The sequence below is a fragment of the Lissotriton vulgaris genome, unplaced genomic scaffold, assembly GCF_964263255.1.
Source record: "Lissotriton vulgaris unplaced genomic scaffold, aLisVul1.2 SCAFFOLD_672, whole genome shotgun sequence".
Lineage (NCBI taxonomy): Eukaryota > Metazoa > Chordata > Amphibia > Caudata > Salamandridae > Lissotriton > Lissotriton vulgaris.
In genome coordinates, this window is record NW_028246945.1 from 280,514 (window position 1) to 293,494 (window position 12,981).

The 12,981-nt window shown below is 46.9% G+C and overlaps 1 protein-coding gene across 1 annotated transcript in view; it reads right to left on the reverse strand.

Annotated features, from left to right (window-relative positions):
• LOC147665684 (autophagy-related protein 2 homolog A-like) overlaps window positions 1-12,981 on the reverse strand; it is a gene marked incomplete at its 5' end in the record, with an annotated part of 884,401 nt that overhangs the window by 204,455 nt on the left and 666,965 nt on the right. The window contains one exon of the mRNA XM_086949597.1: window positions 8,039-8,109. Coding sequence (XP_086805723.1) covers window positions 8,039-8,109 — 71 coding nt within the window. The remainder of the gene's footprint in view (window positions 1-8,038; window positions 8,110-12,981) is intronic.

The window sequence follows — 12,981 nt, forward strand, 5'->3', positions numbered from 1 at the left end:
CAGTGACAGATGACAGAGCCCTGGTAGAAGGTTGACCCTCTCCTCGTCATGAGGTCCTACCTTCAGACTGTGTCTGTTCTCTTCTTCTCTCCTCAATGCCATGGAGACAACTTTTTTGCCTGTCCTTCAGGGTGCCCCCTGAGAAGTGCCTGCAGTGGTGACAGGACTCAGGAACATGACTCTCAGCGAGGCAGATAATACAAACCTCTCAGGGGTCTGTTGTAGCCTTTTTTCTTTTACAGGTTGGGCATTTGTCAAACAGAAAGGGATGTTCTTTCTGTCAAAATAAAAACAGAAAAAGCAAGGGAGAGACCAAAAATGTTGAATGAAAAGAACAGAAGCTACTGCCACCTGTTGAGCAGCATGGAATACTTGTGGTCCCTGGGTTCGTAAAGGCACAGACTATTTTTAAAGACCAGCTATCAATGGTAGCATGGACAAAGCAGTCTTAGGCTAAACTCTTTTGGCATGTGAAGCCAGCTGTTTCACCACATATAACCCCTTGAATACCAGATGAAAGGACACCACACAGGTTGTTATGAAAATAAACAATATATTTATTAATAGCAAACACCTCTGAACTCTTTATGAGATCAGAGGGCTAAGCACTTGAAAAGACTCTTCAGAAAAATACGATAAGTTGCACAAATTACAATGGTGCCCTAGGGGCACGACAAACCATATACTAAGTAAATGGTATACGTAGATCGATAGAGGAAATAAAGATGCCCAGAGGCTATAGGATCGCTGGGACTACACTACCCTAACCTTAGGTAAGTAGCAGGAGGCCCACGGGACGCGTGTGCAGAGTGTGAACTCACACACGAGATGCGGAACAAAGTCAATGGGCAGAACAAATTACGAAAAGGTAAGTAAAAGACAGTTCCTACTAGTTACGACTAAAACGACAGGATACCTGGACACTAGGAGAGTCAATCTACCCTTGAGCACCGAAATGCTCTTGTTACCTCACCCACGGGCTGCGGGTGCATAGGTGTGAAAGTGTGTTGGGTTTCCGCGTTGAGCCTTGAAGAAAGATGCTGCAGGCGACCAGGAGGAAGATGTCCAGTGCGATCCAAGGGTGGATCGAGGAAGATGGAGACCTGAAAGCAGAGGGGACAATGTTCACAGTCACTAGCCAGTGACCGGAGTGGAACCAGGAAGGAAACATATGATGTTGTCGCGATCAGGTGAAGAGTGGACGCTTGACTCTGCAGCCACGTGGACTAGGAGGTGTCTTTGACGACCAGGATGGAGGCACGACCTGTCCCACGCAGGCTCTCGCTGTCGGTGGTGTCTGTTCCGGATTCGGCGACAACAAGCCTTGGCAAATGCAACCCACGCGGTGAGTGAAAAAGGCATCTGGTGCGGACCAGGAGGGTCCGGGGTGCTTCTTCTTTGCAGGGAAGCAAGGACCAGTCTGGAGCAACCAGACCAGCGGTGTAGATTTCGTGGATCGTCGTCTAGGAAGTCACTAGCCAGCCGGCAAGTGACCAGACAACGCGTCGAGCAGCAATCAAGCAAAAGGGCCCCACGCAGATCTCGTGGATGCTGGAGGGCTGATCGTCTGTGCAGGAGCTGCTCGGGGCTGGGGCTTCTCAATCCCCAAAGTACTTTCTCGAGGATGCCTCTGAAGTCGTGCTGGAAGCGAAGTGCAGCTTCTCCAAGATGGCCGGTCCCATGTGTCTCGTCGCACCCACGAATCTCAGCTGTGCTGCAGATGTAGGTAGAGGTCGGAGAGGTCTGGAAGTCCAGATCTCGTCGGGCTCTGAAGTCTGGTTCCGGCAGGAAGGACGACAAAGTGAACCGCTAGGACGCTTGATGGTGCCTGCTTGTGCAGGGTGGTCACTCCTTGAGCACAAGGGAGATTTCTTCAGTCTTCTGTGGAGCAGAACGTCGAAGTCCAGAGTTTCTTCTTTGTAGAGTTGTTCAGGATAATCTAATTTGGAATGGGACCAGCTCCTACCTTCATTCTCCTAAAAGGGGCTGTACTGTGACTAGGTCCCTGCTATGGGTGGGACCAGGAAGGAGGGTGGTTACACCCCCTATCCTTTGTCCGGTTTCGCGCCAGAGCTGGGGCTGGAGTGCCCCAGCAACTGGTTTGAACCGGGGTATGCACAGGGACACCTTGCATGCCCCAGGCATTTCTCATTTCTTTCAGCCTGGCCTACCTCAATACACAAAATCCTGTCTGGGGGGGTGCTATCACCTCCCAAGGCAGGAAACCCTTTGTCCAAGCCTCCCTCGCTGGAAGGACTCCCAGCAGCAGGAGGTCAGACTTGTGTCTGTGGTTGCAGCATCCATTTTGTGATGCTGAGGCTCTGTTTAACTTTAACCGGGGTTCACAGTTACATACATGTTGTGTCCCTCTAAAAGGGTGGAATGCTACCCCAGTCACCAGAACTGGCGAGGGGGTAGTATTCCAATTCGTATGACACCTTACTCGACATGTTTTGATAATGCTATGCCAAAGTTAGCAATAACCGAGAGGATTATAATGCACTTAAGAGTATATGGTATAGCGTTATCATGGAAACAGCTAAAGGACTTGGTTCCGAAAGCTGCAGACAGGCTCATCTCATGCTAGAGCACCATTTCACATAATTCCAAGCACTCTGCCTTTAGGATTGATAAGGCCTGCCATAGGAGTGACTTATAGGAGTATATGTGTCCATTTTAGGGTTAGATATAGGTATACTATATCTAAAGCAAAGGGTGATTACACCGCCTTACCCCAGCTGTGTTACCAGCCAGTTGTGTCTGTTTATATGGCCAGCCAGGGGTGGCACAATACATGCTGCAGCCCCTGGTAGGCCTTGGGTGCACTTATGCCCTGGGTACCTATGGTACACTGTATAAGGACTTACAAGAGTGACCCAATACCAATTGGTAAATGCACCTAAAGTACATGGATGTCAATTTAGAGAGAGAACAGCTAGGCTGTGGGTCTGATTAGCAGGCCCACAGCCAAGGAAAGTCGTAAACCAGTGAAGCAAAAAGCAAAAATCTGGGGTGACCATAGGATTGCAGACCCTACTCTCCTACAACTGCCACCTGTTGAGCAGCATGGAATACTTGTTGTCCCTGGGTTCGTAAAGGCACAGACTATTTTTAACTTGTGCATTGAGAGCATATGGGGCTACCTTAACCTGCTCTCTTTCATCTCCATACTCTGTCAAAAAAGGGTTTGTGTAAAAGATGTATGCTGTTCTATAAAAAAACATCATGAACATGAAGACCTTTGACCTCCTGAGGCGGAAGCCGGGAGCGACGCTTGCCGATTTTACCATTTGAGTGTAATAGTGTTGTGTTTTTAAAACTCACCTTCCACTCTCCCTGGGCACCCCCGCACAGCTGATTTAGCGCTGCCGCGGGCTACTATCTCTTGCTTGCCGCCATTCCCCGGGACACATAGGCCACGCCTACTACCGTCAGGCCACGCCCCCGACCAAGGTATTTAAGGCGCGCTGATTAAGAGCGCGATCAGAAGACCTTTGACCTCCTGAGGCGGAAGCCGGGAGAGACGCTTGCCGATTTTACCATTTGAGTGTAATATTGTTGTTTTTAAAACTCACCTTCCACTCTCCCTGGGCACCCCCGCACAGCTGATTTAGCGCTGCCGCGGGCTACTATCTCTTGCTTGCCGCCATTCCCCGGGACACATAGGCCACGCCTACTACCGTCAGGCCACGCCCCCGACCAAGGTATTTAAGGCGCGCTGATTAAGAGCGCGATCAGAAGACCTTTGACCTCCTGAGGCGGAAGCCGGGAGAGACGCTTGCCGATTTTACCATTTGAGTGTAATATTGTTGTGTTTTTAAAACTCACCTTCCACTCTCCCTGGGCACCCCCGCGCAGCGGATTTAGCGCTGCCGCGGGCTACTATCTCTTGCTTGCCGCCATTCCCCGGGACACATAGGCCACGCCCACTACCGTCAGGCCACCCCCCCCCCCCGCCATACTATATATCATGTGCATCTTCCGGACGCGCAGCGGATGAGCGCAGCGGGCGCGCCTGGACCGGGCTGAGGGCCATGTCCCCTACATCTCAGCCAAAAAAGACCAGGCAATATAGTGTGGAAGCTCTCCTCAGTATAAGGCCTTTAGGAACTGATTGAGGCTTGCACTTTTATCACGCTACAGAGCTCCCAGTGATCTGTCCAAAATGTAAACAAACTCTCAAACCTAAGCAGGTTCACAATGCGAAACAGGATTACTGTATGTTTTTGTTAAACTGCAAGTCCCTGCCAAAACATAGGGTGAAAATTGCCCTTTTGTTAGAGGAACGCATGCCAGATGCAGTGTTTCTCACTGAAACGTGGCTTGCGTCGGACTCCGACCCTGTCTTAGTGACAGCCCTTCCTCCAGGTTTCCAAATCATCCGGCAGGATCGTCCTGATGGGAGAGGAGGAGGCCTAGCCATTATATATAAAGAGCAATACCACTGTCGAGTGATCTCTGAAGTAATTCCAGATTGTGAGAGCATAGCATTCACTCTGGAACTCTCCCCCAACAACTGCTTTTCAGGAACGGTAATATATCGCCCCCCGGGACCCCCCAAACAGTTTCACAATCTCCTTCCATCGATTGTGGCTGAACGTGTTAGCACTGCCTCTAATTATACTTTGCTAGGGGATCTCAATTTTCATTTTGATACTGCCCTGGACCATACAGCTATGACACTTGCAGACGACCTAGCTGCACTACAATTAGTCCAATGAGTAAAGGCACCGACTCACGTTAAGGGCCATTTACTGGACCCTGTGTTCAGTAACTGTGCAGACCTTGTGGTTGGACTACCAATCTCCCTCAAGTGGACTGATCATCTACTGGTGCCTTTCACCTGGTCCACATTTAAGCCGCCCCCCGCAAGACCCACGGTAAGACATGCCAGACCCTGGGCGAGGCTACCAGTCGATGACTGGGCAAGTAGACTCGCGATTGACCAACCCTCCTACAATGAGGACCCATGTTTGGCCAACCAGGATTACGAAGACTGGATCACACAATCCCTTGAAGCTACTCTCCCCCTGAGTAAAATAACGCTGAAACGTTCCCATAAAACTGCCCCCTGGTACTCAGAGGCTCTCAGGGAAAAGAAACGCCAATGCAGAAAAATAGAAAGACGATGGCGTCTAGATTACTCTTTGGAGGAAAAAACCCGTTACCGAGAGGCAATTAAAATCTACAAAGCCGAGGTTAAATCTGCCCAATCTGTATACTTCTCTGATAAAATCATACTAGCTAAGTCCAAGCCCAAGAACATTTTTCAAATATTGAAAAAACTCACAAAACTTCCATCTTCTAGCTTGCACGAGGAAAAAACAACAGCCCACTGCAATGACCTGGCAGAATTTTTCCATCAGAAAGTTAATAAAATCTATTCATATTTCCCCTCTAGAGCAACTGTCCCCTTAGCTCAGGATCAAACAAATCTGGGGGACACTTGTTCGGAACCCCTACTAACACTGGACCACTTCCCTCCTCTAGACCTTGAATCCTTGGATTCCATTGCCCGCAAGTTAAAATCTGGGTCTCCACGCGATCCAGCACCTCCAGAAGTCATGATGTTGGCATCCCAGGTCACTTTACCAACTATTATGGACCTCCTGAATGCCTCCATCATCTCTGGCACTGTCCCTCCTGCTTAGAAGCGGGCCATGGTCCGAGCTCTGCTAAAAAAAAAACAACCTGGATCCCTCTGACTTTAGCAACTACAGGCCGATTTCTCTGCTCCCCTGGGTGAGCAATATCCTTGAGAGATACATCAATCTCAAGCTGGTGAATTTTCTTGAGAACAACCAGCTGTTAGATGCCACCCAGACGGGTTTTAGACCCAGACACGGAACAGAGACTGCCCTTCTAGCAGTCACTGAGGAAACCAGAAAAATCCTAGATCAGGGGGGGTCAGTGGCAGTGATCCTCCTTGACCTAAGCGCGGCATTCGATACGGTCAGCCATGACACCCTGCTGAGCAGCCTCTCGAGTGTCGGAATAGTGGATGGAGCTTGGCTATGGCTCAAATCCTTCTTGAATGACAGATCATTCCAAGTTTTTGATGGAGAGACAGTGTCCATGAGCAGGCCGTTGAGGTGTGGAGTCCCACAAGGCTCCTCTTTAAGCCCTGCGCTTTTCAACATCTATATGAGACCACTGGCTGAGGTTGTTCGTCCATTTGGGGTTAAGATTATTTCTTACGCGGACGACACCCAGCTGGTGGTCTCCTTGGCGCAGGAGGCCGACCTGCCATCGTCAGGTGGGCTAATAAAGTGCTTAGAGGAGGGCTGGATGACCTCCTCATCCCTTAAGCTCGATGGGGACAAAACGGAGCTGATGCTCCTGGGTCCCTCAAACCCCATCTCTTTCAACTCCTTGTGGCCTCCTGTCTAGGTACTCCCCCAGTACCCAAGGACAATATTAAGAGCCTTGGGGTGTGGCTGGACAAGACCCTCTCATTTAACATCCAGGCTACAAAACTTTCGGCTACCTGCTTCGGACTTCTTAGGATGCTAAAGAAAGTCCTCCCTCTTTTACCTATGGAGGCAAAGCAGGTGGCCATCCAAGGTCTGATACAGTCCCGCTTAGACTTTAACAATGTCCTCTACCTTGGCACCCCGGAGTACACCTTGCGTAGACTACAGATAGTGCAGAACTGTGCGGCCCGCATACTGTTACAGCTGCCACGCAGACAATCAGCCAAACCTGTTCTGATCAGCCTGCACTGGCTGCCAGTGCGACAGAGAGTCATCTTTAAGGCCATGTGTATTGCCCATCAGGCCTTTTGGGACACAGGACCAATGATTACCCGGGACCTAGTAAAACAGTACCAACCCAGCAGAAACCTCCGCTCTAGCCAGGCCTTTATGGCTATAGCTCCAAGAATAAAAAAGGCAAGGGGCGGGCGGCAGGACGTTCACCTATAATGCCGCCAAGATCTGGAACTCCCTTCCTCTTCTTCTCAGATCCAACCCTAACCTCTCCTCATTTCGAAAACAGCTGAAGACTTTTTTTGTTTAACCCCCGTCAGTAATTTCTGCAAGTTACCTCTGTCAAGCAATTTCTATTCTGGTCTCTAGCGTTGGACGCCTCTGGGCAGCAACCGCGCTCTATAATTCTACTTTTCATTTCATTTCAACTTATACACACATACATTTCTCCTAGTCCCTTTTTGAGTACAAGATGAAGAGCTGGGCCATTGTAGCCTATTCCTTTAGGCTGTATAATCTTTTTCTTTCTTAAGTCATTCTGCAGGGCTTCCTGAAGAAAGGTGAGCATCAACACTTAAGAAGATATATTGTGAAAAAGTGCGCTGGGGTCCCGGGACGTGGGCAAGACTATTCAGTGGTTATGACTTTCAGTGGAAATCCTCTGCAAGAGAATACTATTTTGTGTTCCTTAGAAAAAAGCATGTCAGCAAATCAGAAATTATGCTCATCTAGAACAAACTGAAGACACTTTAATACTGCACATTAAAGCTAGACTATTAGGTGAAAAAGGCGCTTCAAAAAAGCTGAATGAGCTAGTGAAACAGGTGAGAACACAGAGCAGATCCCAATCAGCTGAAGAGGGTACTGTAGTTACTGGGAAGTCTGACAAAGTAGGGCCCAGTCTAATTAAATAGTAAAGAGGTTTTGCTGGAGGGAGAGTTATTATCAGGAATTCTTGATGAGCGAATCCCTTTCTGACTCCTCGCAAAACAGAGAACCAATGCTGAAGGAGAGAGTAAATGTTCATCTGGCCTAACACAGCTTGTGAATTTGTGGGTGATAAAGTAAGAAAGAGGCCCAGGCCTTACATTGTGTAATGGACAAGATGACTTGATAGCTGCATAGCATTAATAGAATTCATGTTTGCAAGCAAAGTTTTGATGTACCATTTATCAGCCTCTACATTACCCTCTAAATCCTGCTTACAAAGAAAAACACATTTCAAGTAAACATTTCCCATTAAAGCAGCAACAACTATAGCAAAATCATATTCAGGAGGGAGGCAGCCTTAAACAAACCCTCTGCAACAGAGTTCCTGGTCATCTAATTACCTTTTCTTAAGTCAACTGCATCAGCTGTGCATTTGTCCGACAAGTATATGGCAGAGTCATCCAAAATAAACCTAAAAATTATAAAGGAATTGAAAGTTAATTTATTTTTAAGACGTCTAAATGTGGAAGGGTAGTCATTCCTACTAGCACACATTTCAATGAACAATTGTCACTGGTTGGTGTATTCCAGGTTCTCTTTCCCACACCTTGCTTATTGAACTAATATTAAGCATAAACAAAACATACAAGTTACTTTTCTGTCATTATAGTTATCCATCATTGATATGTTTTATAGATGTATATGCTATGAATTAGTCTTAGTCTTTAGGCAGGGAACATCAGTAGATAAAATACACAGCAAGCTTAATCTAATCGAAAATATTAGCTCATCAAAATCAATGAGGCGTTTTTAAGCTTAGGGAATAAGTGGGTGGGACCCATGCTTCCGCTCAACTATCTCCCCTACACAAACTACTTCTAGCATCACAAATTTTTTGAGCACAAGGTATCCATTGAACAGCTTGTCTCCACCATCACAATGATTCTGTGAAAGACTTCAACAGTGGAGAAGACAAGCATTTACAATGCAACGGTTTCGCCTTCGGAAAAGTTAGAGCTATTGGTATTGTAAATGACAAACTTTTTATTTATGACTCACTTTCCGGGCGGTGACCGATGCATAAAAACAACACTGGCAAACACTTAAGAAAAGATCATCATGCGAATCCTGCTCACCACACTATCCCTTCGCCCTTGACTGGCACGATCTGAAGAGACAGTACTTTCACTTTCATCATCTGTAGACTTTAAATATGAAAACTCAGTTGGATGCACATCACAAACACGCACCTACCTCGAAAACAGTTTGGCAGAAGTGGTATTAAGTAATTAAAATGTAGAAATCATAGGCCACTCCTAAAGGTTCGTTTTTAGACGATAGATATACTGTAACGTAACAAGGCGTATGACACCCCCCTCCCCTCTGTAACCCCCAAAAGACGGGGGACCTGAACTAAAAAATAAATCTCTCGAAGGAAAACCTCCATAAACATTCTTAATCGCAATCAGCCATTTACAGCAGTCGGTTTCCGAGTACCTTTGAACCATCCAATCATAATAAGAGACAAATATACTGCTGTGGTGCACATAAACACTAGGATGCATCAAAAATGCAGCGTCGATTAATATTTATTACATGAGTCAATACCGAGTACACATTAAAAATGTCTTTATGACTTTCACTCAAAGAAAATGCCCTTGCGCGTTTCATATATGCTGGATACTTTAAGCTCAGATTCAAAGTGGAGAGTGGACATAGTTTTTACTGCAATCTTTGTGAGTGGTCTAAAAAAGAAATGTTGATCTAACATTTCTAATTATTTGTAAAGAAACTGCCTCCATCATAGGACGATAGGTTTCAGCGTATATTAATAATTCAAAAGGCCTCCCCTAGACAAAAAGCAAGGATCTTAAAGAAGGAGATAGGATACATTCCATACTGCTTTTTCAGACCAGTGGGGGCCATATTTCAACCAACACACTGTCTCCAAACTGTCATGACTCTGCTATCGACCTTTTAGACTAAATAATGTACTGTGACAGAACCCCCAACGACTAGGAGGGTGGTAACACAAATTGAAACTCTGTAACATGTATCTTTATGGTTTGATTTTATTATTGAATACGATGGGAGATGTTTGAGACACGCCAGGTCATGTTTTACAAAACAGTTTAAATTTTTATTTTTTATGCTTTTTATGCCTGTATGGGTTTCTTTTTTAAACCATTTTTCTCACAAAACTGTACACAATGTGATTTGGGAAAAACTTTTAAAGATATTGTTTTATATCTAAATAAAGATTACTATACTACACACTGTCTCCAAACAGTCTACTGAATTCAGCCAGCTAGCAAAAAGCGGGGCAAACCAACTGGACCTTAAAGTTAAGAGAGCCTCTTTGCGGACTCACGACGATGACTTGAGTTTCAGCGTTGTGGTTAAAGCAAGTAAGGTATAAACACAGGAACCTCTCCTACTGCAAATAAGATTAACAATGTAAATAACAATGCAGTACTGGGAGCCAGCAGCCTAGGTACTTGTAACCAATACTGCATGTTTATTAATAAAATAACCGAGTCTATAGGACCCAGTCAGCTACGCAGTCTTCCTAGTGCAATCTAAATACGGCTCCAAATCCAGGCTTTCCGCCTAGTATATTATTATTATTATTGAAGAACTCTATAAGACGTCACACAATACATACATGCAGCTAAAAACGTGACACAAATCCTGGTAAAAGACTTCCTGGCGTTAAGTGTAGAGAATTCGAAGCTGAAGTGGGGTAAAGGGATGCGAGAGGTGATGAAAAAGGCGCAAGGGCAGGAACGAAAATGCCAAAGAGCTAATCGCAAGCCACCCTAGTTCTAACAATTTACCTTATTCCAGGCACTAACAACAATGAACACATCTAATTGTTCCAGCTCGCACTACTCCACCAATGCAAGGTGAGTTAATCCTGTCTGGCTCTACCTGGGTGAGGAGCGATACATCCCCTCCTGCTCGGCTTCGCTGAGTCTTCCGTTGCCAGGCAACACTTCCCAACCGATCTTGTTGTGGCACAGCCTCCCCCTCACAGCGGGTCCCATCGCAGCGGGACTTATCCTACGATCTCGACACATGCCTCCTCCGCAGCGCAGAATGCAGGAAATGTTCTGGGGAAGTGTAGGCGCCCCACAGATCTCTGGCGGGGCCGACTTGCGCACAACTTTAAAGGGACGACCTCCAGGGGCAGCTAACACTTTAGACGACCAGCTGGGTGTCGACATGCACCCCGGGACAAGGTTATCTCTTCCGGGTAGTCTACCAATGTTATAATCCTGCAAGTGGTGAGCCAACTCACTCATCTTGCTCTTGTGGATAGCCGGCGCCCACCAGGCCTGCAAGTTAACTGCTCTGACCGAAGGGGGGCGGTTGATTTGTCTGCCGGTATGTCTTTCTACGGGGCGTCAACTTTGGGACTCAGTTAACGCTTTCCTGGTTTAGGGTCGTGTGTATGTACAAGACCAACTGCAACGCATGAAACGGGTCGTAACCTGGCACGTAGCAGCAAGAAAAACACGCGCCTTCAAAACAATTGCATAGGTTATACTCGCGGCACTATAACCGCAGTCTACCCAGTGCACATTATAGACCATGCCCCGCCGCACCTGGGGGATTTACACGCGCTTTGAGCAGAATGACAATTGTGAGCAAACAAAATACACGAGGGAAAGTTTAAAGACGGCACTGCGGAGCTTATAACCGCCGCAGGCGGCACACGGACAGCGGTAGGGTGGGGCGGGAACGGGCAAACGGACAGCGGGAGGGGGGGCGGGAACGGGCAAACGGACAGCGGGAGGGGGGGAACGGACAGCGGGACATCGCGCAACCCACCCCTGCAAAGGAAACTTCAGAAATGGCGAAAACAAAACTTAAAAAAAAAAAAGAAACACGCCCACAGCCGCATGACGTGGGTAAAAGCCTAAAATTCTCGGGAACGCCCACGAATCTGCTCCGGCATTGACGGACAGATCTCTGTTCCAATGGCTAGGAAACATTTGTATTGTAGTGGAGAAGTGTGGCTCAGGGGTTAGAGGCGGCAGACCCGGAAGCTGAGATCGGCCCTGGACCAGGGTTCAATTCCCCGCCTCGGCGGGTCTTGGGCTCAAATATTCCACGGACTCGATAATTCTCGCTCCGGTGCCTTCTCGACTCATGGGTTCACACTCTGCGACTCTGGGCAATAGCTTGCTTAATCTCCACAACGGCCCCTCGTGGCGGGATGCCTGGCTTTCACCTTGTGGATACCCTGCCGGGGTTATCTCACAGGGGAATACCAGGACGGGTTCCCTAAGCAAGCGCCGGGAAACCCTTTGTGGGTAGCTGTGCGCTATATAAGCTCAAATACATTTACATTTACATTTACATGTGTGTGTGTGTATCATCTATTTACATTGCCCTGTGATTATTTATTTTTCCTTGTGATTTCGTGTCTTTATCTTTCATTTTGTGTTTATCATCTGTTTGCACTGATTTGTTGCTGACCGTATTTGAGTCTGTGTTTTGTGCCTATATGAATCTCGGTGTGAGAGAGAGGGTGGGGAGGCAACGAGAGAGAGAGAGCGCGCGTGTGTCTATGTGTGTGTGTGTGTTTGCATGTCTCTTTCGGTACCGCGGAAAGATGCAAACAGTAATTGGCTGCCTTTGAAACGGAGCCTGGCTGTGGAGTGGAGGGAGGGAGGGGTGACAGCTGGAGGTGCGAACCAGCTGTAATACAGGAGAGCTGAGCTATTGGCTTTTGTTAGGTTAGGCTACTGTTCACACAATCCTATTTTCCAAGTGTTGCTGTCAGAGCACATGCTTAGAGGATGGTTTTCAGAGCGTATTTGTGATTCGTGTTTGCCTGCTTCTATATTGAGTGTACAAGCTTCCCCCGCTCTGTGAAGCCGGGACTCAGAGCGGGATATTTTCGTCATTGATCTGGTCTTTTTTAATAATTTATGCTGAGCTGCAAAGGTAAGCAAGGTAACAAGTGGTGACCTTTTCATAATTGACATCTCCATATAATAGTCTAGGAGTCTCTTCTCTGCTTAAGTGATTTTTAGTGAATAGAATCAGCCTTAATATGCAAAATGTTTATTTCTAAATTTGAAATATGACCCCACCCCCCCACACACACATGCATGCAGACATTACCCATTTGCCCATATAAATATTACAATTTGACATCACGATCCTGCCTACTGATTGAGAAACCTCAAGGGATTTTCAACAACCGTCGGTTTCAACCTTCAAACGTTCAGTTCTTTAATGCGGACGCAGTTGCTTCAGATACAGCATTGTTGAATGCACAGCTCCCCAGAATGAAACATTATTCCGTGCCCTATGTACATTGCTTAAACAT